The sequence below is a fragment of the Rhagoletis pomonella genome, unplaced genomic scaffold (assembly GCF_013731165.1).
Source record: "Rhagoletis pomonella isolate Grant_MI unplaced genomic scaffold, Rhpom_1.0 Rhpom_scaffold_00007, whole genome shotgun sequence".
In the NCBI taxonomy this organism is placed as follows: Eukaryota; Metazoa; Arthropoda; class Insecta; order Diptera; family Tephritidae; genus Rhagoletis; species Rhagoletis pomonella.
In genome coordinates this window covers 39,554,936-39,563,081 of record NW_023458561.1, presented here as the reverse complement: position 1 = coordinate 39,563,081, position 8,146 = coordinate 39,554,936, and the positions used below count along the sequence as shown (strand labels likewise).

The 8,146-nt window shown below is 38.1% G+C and overlaps 1 protein-coding gene across 1 annotated transcript; it reads left to right on the top strand.

Moving 5' to 3' along the window:
* The first annotated feature begins 3,703 nt into the window (after positions 1 to 3,703).
* LOC118743818 lies at positions 3,704 to 5,691 on the top strand. Its single transcript, XM_036476581.1, has one exon. The coding sequence runs from the start codon at positions 3,704 to 3,706 to the stop codon at positions 5,600 to 5,602; it is 1,899 nt and encodes a 632-aa protein (XP_036332474.1). The 3' UTR covers positions 5,603 to 5,691.
* Positions 5,692 to 8,146: the final 2,455 nt, after the last annotated feature.

Genomic DNA, 8,146 nt, shown 5'->3' with positions numbered 1-8,146 from the left:
CCAAAAACACGCATGACCGATTGTTTGTATTTTTTTATTTTAAAAACACTTTTGGAATATAAGAAATTTCAAACCCGTATTTCCATAAAAATTCTATAAAATTTTCAAATTTTATTGAAAAATTTTGATTTCCAACATACGCATGATCGATTTTTTGGATTTTTTTTAACTATCAATCATTAAGCAACTTTTAAGCCTAGTCCGATAACATTGGGATCTTTTTCTTTCGAATTTTTAACCGACTTCATAAAAAGAAGGAGGTTATCAATTCGTCGGCATATTTTTTTTATGTTTCTATGGACCATGTTAACTGATTTTTATAATTCTTTTTTTAGAGGAAGGTCGTACCTCAGAGGTGGTCCCACATTTGGTTTGGATTCGATCATTGAACCACAAAGAAATTGTTGGTATTCTTAAATTTTTATATGAAAATTGAAGTCGGTTTTATTTTTCCAACTCAATGCCAACTGTTCCGACTGCATTAATCAAAAAGATAAAAATACTTTATATTGTATAGGATGAAATTCTCATACATAATAGCAGTGGGAAGTGCTACGCTGTGATTTATCACTTTCTCGTCACTTTCTCGTTATCGATTGGCGGCAAATAATTTTACTCATGCGCCATGTACGGGGATCCAAGCGTAAAGTGATAAGTCGCAGCGTGGTTTGGCACTTCCCACAAATGGTGTCTAATTTGGGTTGTTACGCGCCATATATGTATGTACATCGAAATATATAGTATGTATCAGGGGCGAACGTAGGTAGGGGTTTTGGGGGTTCAAAACTTAAGACGCTCCGACGCTGAGGACCTTAGTGCACCTCATTTTAAAGTAAGTCACCGAGTCCCACAGTTCTCACTGTATAATGATGAAATGAAGAAAAATCCTATTGGAATTTTACTACCATGTATGAATACTAACGATTAGGCGTAGTTTTGGTAAGTCCCATAAATGTTCCCTTCTCTAAATTCAAAAAATTCCCTGCGACCCAATTTACATATTCACGTTCTTGCAGGTTCCACTTAATGATATGTAAAATTTTTCTCGCGGTAAACTAAGCCATAACGAGAATTGTGAACTCCCCTTGAAAATGCGTGGGCACCTGATGCTGCTTTTAAATTTCCGTCTTCAACCAATCGTAATTCGAAATTTCAATTATCATGTGTTGAAATGTGTCAAAGGTAATCTTTTTCATTTCAGTTTTAAATGCGTTGCTACCCAGCTAACCAAATACGGAGCGCTCCGAATATGGAGTGAAAAAGGACTCCCACAGTAACACCTCGAACGAGTTCTCCCGGAGCGCTCCGCGTATGGAGTGGAAAGGGAGTAAAAGTGTTTTTTGTTTGCTTGTTTTTTCTTTTATTTGTATCTAAAGGGACACTGCAAAAAAAGCTGTTGAGGTTATGTTATGGCACATGCGAACGCATTTGGAGGTATAACGCATAAAAAACTTACTTTTGGCTAACCTTAAAACTTTTCAGGCGCATTTATTAGAAAATTATCTGGTTCTGGGAAAGAAATCAATAGAGCGAGTCGTTCCCCACCTCACAGGAACGTCTTAAAAAATATATGTATGTATTACTTTTATTTATTTCATAATTTTTCCTTGTTTACTGAATATCATATTAAAAAATTTTCTTTAATTTCAATTTTTTTTTCGATAAAAAGAAATTATGAAAAAGTTTGAATCACTATCTGCCTTATCCTGAGTTTCACGTGAAAAAGATTCACCCGAATATTTGTCATCCGCCCATAGTAAAACCATGGAAACAAAGTGTGAAAAGTGAGCCGATTCGGGGGAAATGAAGCTCATGATAAGGCTGTATATAAATTTAATTAGGAGCATTTTGAAAAACCGTGAATCCTCCTTTTCGGTCTATTATCGGAGAACTCCCAAAACACTCCATCTAAGTTTTCTTCGGATGATTTAAGGCACACTGTTTTCATATATATTGAAAAGGCACCTTTCTCCGGCGGATGTCCTCGTTTGGGACTCTTTTCGGACTTCCCTAGGAGCGTAAGCGCATCGCAAAGGAAAAGCTAATCGCGCACCCTGCGGAGTCCCCTGGTTGGCTGGGTAATATTTAAATTACTAGTGGTATTCGCCAAATTGAGCAAGTGGCCTAGCACTCTGGCAAAAGAGGAGATGAGCTCAAGCAAGGGCAGTTTACAATATTATATTAGAAATAGTAAAGGTAATATCAAGCCGCCCCCCTCCCCTCCTACAAACCACTTTAATGTACATCCAAAATGAAAATAAAAAATACAATTTAAAAGAGCTCTACTGTTACTACCTACTCAATGTGCCTTGGCTATAATCAATGCGTTTAATAATGACATAATAATGACATAGTAATAATAGATTTGGGCTTAGACAATATATTAGTTTTTGGCCAAGTTTCTCCTCCAATTTGTGGCATGCGCCTTAATGTTGCCACACAAGGGGAAGGGATTTGCAGTTTTACGCTGACTGCGAACGAAGATTGGCGATCGCTATTAGAAAAAAACTTATGTTTTAGGTTTTGATGTTGGTCGAAAACTGGGCTCGAACCCAGGCCTGCGGATTGACAGCGCGCACTGCTAACGACTACAACTCAGCGGCCGCCAAAAATGTGTTTACTACATAATAAATACCTTTTGTAAAATGGTATTTATGTGCATACCCATAATACTCGTAAAATGGGCAAGTGGCATACAATTTTATCCAACAAACTGGGTTAAAAGGTTATCGTAAGGGAATAAATTTACAAACTTCTGTATTTGTAACGGTAAAAGTATGGCACTCTTCAAAGTAAAAGTTCACTTGAAATGGATAACCACTTAATGAAATTCTCAAACAGCCCTTCATAAGCTTCATTAATCAGCACGTGCCATTAAACCCGCCAATTGATGCTTTTACGCTAATAAAATTCTAAACTGATTGAAAACACCTTATTTATTGCCTAAGTAAGTACTAATTTTGAAGATGATAAAATCTTTAGCAAAGTTACTTTGGGCAACAAGCGTACGAGGCTTAGGTACGTTTCTTACACGCAACAATTTATAATGCTGACAACAAACGAGGCAAACGTAGATGCAACCAGGGCATTTTACCCAGAATTGATAGGTAAACAAAAATTCGGTCCAGTAAGGTCACTAACTTTTGAGCCGACTTTATTTTGACTGTGAATATGCCCCAATAATTTTTAAGGTGACACGATTGAACGTCACAATTCCCACTACTATTAAAAAAAAAAACGTTGAACGTTTATGACGGCAGCGCTTACAGGTGTAAAATGCAAAAATTGGACATTCATGTAAATTCTAACGGGGAGGGGCCGCATTCCTAAGAAATAAATAATAGTCGGTCCTTGTACCGATTCGAAGACTGTCGTGTGTAGCGTTATGCATTGAGATTATTGGCATAGTTCATTGAAAACACGTGAAATGAAAAGGTGTTCTGGTAGAAAAAATGTCTTACGTTTGTTCATTTAATTACCGAGGTTACCGCAATAGTTGCTTCTACAGTTGCCTCGTGTGTATTGAACAAGAAAACATGTTGCCTCAATACGTTGCTTCAACGGCTGTCTCGTGTGTAGTCAGCATAAAATTTTCCGTTCTTAATAAATTTGAAAAGCAAAGTTATAAAAGGGATGCATTTTGAATTGTTTCTAAACAGTCACAGTAGTATTTCCGTGAAGTGTGGTTCCAGCAATGAGTAATATGTGGACTAAAGCCATTTCACTGCTACTCTTAGCCATTTCACTATCGATTGCTTATCCTCAATTCAACTTGAAATCTGAAAATATCTTGAATATCAGCAAAATTATCAATAAAATTGACTTGGAACGAAATATTAATACACTTCGAATCGTAAATGCCCACTCCACAAAGCAGAGTTGTCTTTCCGATGATGATATTCGTCGGCTCAGCTCTAATAAAACCGTTAATTTACAGCAAGCGAACAGTGCCTGCGGCAATTTGTCTAACCTAACAAATGATGATATGCTTGTAATCCGCTGTTTGCCTCCGATCTTCAAGGCCGATTTATTGGAGATGATGATCGCTTGCTTGGGAAATAATCGCCATGTCCGCATACTTTTCATTTGGAACATCGAATACACCACCGCTGCTTCGCTACAACGGCGCCAGGAACTAAAACGCCAGCAGCAATTACTTTTCGAATATTGTGCCCGAATGCATTTACTGAACGTAGTCAGTCTCTATAGAGACTACGCAGTGGATGGACATTTCTATACTTTTAGTTATTTTCCACAATTCAACATCCAACGTAAAACATTGGCGGAGGATTGCTTTCCGGAACGAATAAAGGACATAAAAGGTGCTGTCATTCGAACTGCAATGGAACAAATTGATCCATGGACATTGGTGTGGCGCGATCGACAGGGAAATGTTCAAATTGGCGGATTTTTGATAAAAATTGTGCGTGAATTCACTGCGAGAATAAATGGTACACTCACCTTTCCGATAGCCGTGCAAACAGATGTGTATCAAGGTTTACCACTGTGGACGACCCTATTACAAAATAACACAGTCGACATAATAACTGGAATATTATCTTGGGCTTTAGAGAGAAATGGTATTGATGTATCGACACCATTGCTGCCGGTCGATTGGCTGGTTATGGTGCCAATGCCTCCGCTGGTCCCCGACAGTGAAGTGCTTTTATTTATTCTAAATTCGGTGTTGGGTCTTTTTATGATATTACTACTCTTCGTCTTCTCCGTCGTACTAACATTTGAAACTGTACTTTGGCGTCGTCGTTGTTCTCCAACAGCCACTGTTCAAATCTTCCTTTGGGTGTTTATCAATGTAGTGCTTCGTTGCGTAATTGGACAGCCATCGTGTGTAAGAGTCCGCGCTACTGCCAGATATCTAAAACGCTGCTTGTATTTTACTCTCTTCTTCAGTGGAATCTTTATGAGCACATATATTTCCGCTGGACTGCAGTCGTACTATACTAGCAAGCCACCGAAATACGCTCGCTTAGAAACCTTGAATGATTTGATACAATCCAAAATACCAATGAAATCGAGCGCGTTTCAAAAGGAAATCCTTCACACATACATCGGTGTTGAAAATGCCGAACGCTTAAAACAGCATTTCGTGGTTGAGCCTTCGCATATTAAATTACAACTCCAACGTTTATCTATGGATGGGATCTATGCTTACAGTTTACTGAGCTCACTTTGGCCCATCTTAGCAAGATATCAGTCGAATTTACCACGCCCCCTTTACTATATAAGCGAAGAAATTTCATTTTCGAAGTCAATTCCTATGTCAATACCAATACAGGAACACTCTATTTATAGGGAGGCGCTCAACAACTTTCTCGGTCAGTTACATAGCGCGGGCCTAGTCGATCTATGGACCCGTCAGGGATATGATGATATGGTAGCAGCAAAAAAGTTGAACACCACAAGAGTGACGCAAGTAAAACGTGAACACTTGGAGTTGGAAGATTTCTACTGGTTGTGGTATTTGTATGGCATTGGCATGAGCTTGGGCGTTTTGGTATTTTGCACTGAGCTTTGGTATTACAATAGAAAAATTAAAAATGCGGTTACAGCAGACCGGCATGTTCTTGAAGATGTGCGTTGATGATTCGCTTAAAATTGGAAATACGCACATGCTTACATACATACATATGTACGCTGACTTTAAACTTTAAACACACAGTATCTCCACAATTGTTAATCAATGTCAGTTTTATTGCACAATAAATTCACATGGAGCTTTCTGAAAATGTTGAGTTTAATTGATAGGTAAAGAGTTAGTTGATACTATAATATATATTTTAGCTTTCGTATTTGGCGGTATTGATGACAAGCCACTATTTAAAAGTGTCGATTAAAGGGATTGCACAGAAAGCTGTGAAAACTTGGGCAAAAATCGAATCTAGAAGTTCGTTAGAGGATTGATATATTCTAGAAAATTATTCTTCGGAAAATTTTACTAGGGGTCTTCTCAGGCAAAAACTGCATGCCACCAACGTAAAAGCTTCTAAAAAATTAAAATAAAATTTTTAAAATTTAGTTTGGCTGTTATTCCTTCTTGCATAGATTCTAGCAACAAAATTAATAAAACAAATCATTTAATTTCAAGTCCCATTGTTTTACTTAATATATGCCAATTTTGAGTTTTTCGACTTTTGTTGTCTTTTCGAAAATTATTATTTCTTTCAAATATGTCTGTGGTCAGACTTTTTATTTTTCATCATTTTAGGTTTCAATATTTTTTTCGAAATATCGTACGGATCCAGAGTGATGGTTTCAATAGGATAGCTAAGCTTCTACGGACCATAAAAATCAGTCATGGTGCGATCATAATTTCTCATGGAGTGGCAGACCTAAAAGAGCACCTAGAGCATGCGCAATTGCAAGGTCCTTAAGGCCCAGATTGGATCGGAGCCGATCAAAAGAGCACCTTATGCTTGCACTATCGCAGCTCGTTTTTTATTAGGTTTTGCGAGGTCACTACAGTGCGATCGGAGCTCAAGCGGATAAATCACATCAGATCCTAAGGTTATGTGAAGTTGAAGTGGGTGCCGATGGACACAACAGCATACTTAGGACCACTATAAAGCCCGTTTGGTACCACAAGATATCTCGTTAAATACCAGAATATGGAGTTTGAAAATTTGAGCAATCGCCTGATCTTTCTGACTGATATTTCGTTCAGGTTCCCAATGGTTTTAGCGCCCTAGTCTGAACCCTAGTCTGCTCTTTGCCAGTGCGGTATATTAAAAAAGTAGGTGCTTTACTGATTCAGGCTCCTCGTCGCCTCTTCAGCTCCTGCAGAATCGTTAAACGGCACCAATTTTTCGTCACCATAATATCTATGATCATCAGACCCGTAGTGTTCTGAAAGATGCTGTCCAACTTTCGCTTGACTAAGATTAAAATTCATTGGATCGTACTTAAATACAACCCTGAGAAAACCTTGTAGTGAAGTTGTTCTAAGGTTACGCATATGTATGTATGTATATACTCGGGATGTTTCGAATGTCATATTTTTTTACGAATTTTCGGAATGCGAATGTGCGAATGCTAATACGAATTCGAATGTTAGGAATAACATTAAAAAAGCTATAATCAACTTAAGTCATCGTTTTTATTACTTAAAAAGTTTATAAATTATTAAAACATTGAACGAGTGCTTAACCTATACAGTATTTTAGTCTAGTAGTCAAAGTTCAAAAGGGTATATCTATTATATTTCAAAAAAGTAATTTTGCTGCCTTTTCTCACATGGGACGATTTCTTAGAGGCTCGTATATATATAAGGCCGGCTGCACTGAACGATTGCTCACTTGGAACGCTGGCGGGTGGAGCGCTGAAATATTTGCGGGCCAGATCTGATATTTTAGTTCAGTTTTCCACCAATCCTTGAATTGAGCTTTAATTTCATATTTTTTTAATGCCTCCAGATTCTACATCCGAGCTTTCGCTTTCGCTGGAAGAATCTAAAATTATTTCTAGGTTGCTTATAAGTCTTTGAGGGCCCATCAATTTGCTTGATATACTATTTAACCGTTTAGCGCCTGAAGCTAAACGCCGGATATTGTCCCTGGTTAGACAGACTTAGAGCCATTTCAACAATATTAGAGTGGACTCTCGCCCATGTACACAATCGCATTCGCAAAACATTCGTATCGTTAGGTGCGAATGCGAATGTATAAAATGATGTGAATCATTCGCATAACGAATGCGAATGCAAATATTCGCAACATCCCTGGTATGTACATATGTTTATTGAACTATAGTAAGAAACAACAAGCTACTCTAAGAATGTGCATACCCTTAATACCATGGGTAAGTGGCATACAAGTTTACCCGAAATATGAGGCTAATAACTTTTTGGCGGCCGCTGTGGTGTGGTGGTAAGCAGTGTGCGTTTCCACTCCGCAGGACCTGGGTTCAAGCCCTGTTCAATGCAACTTCGAAGCTTCGATGATTTTTTGCAATCCAGAACACCAATGAAAGTGTGTGACTTGGAGAGTGTTAGTATGGGCTTGTTCGAGTTGCAATCACAGCCGCAGTGTTGCGAGAATTATTAAAGTATCACGGATTGTGGGAATTTCCAATAACGTATTATCAGTTGGGCAGTTGCAACAGTGTTGCAAATTTTCATCAGTACGGCAAT

What these genes read in the sequence shown, in the direction of transcription:
- LOC118743818 (XM_036476581.1), top strand. Translation starts at nt 3,704, where the DNA reads ATGTGGACTAAAGCCATTTCACTGCTACTCTTAGCCATTTCACTATCG.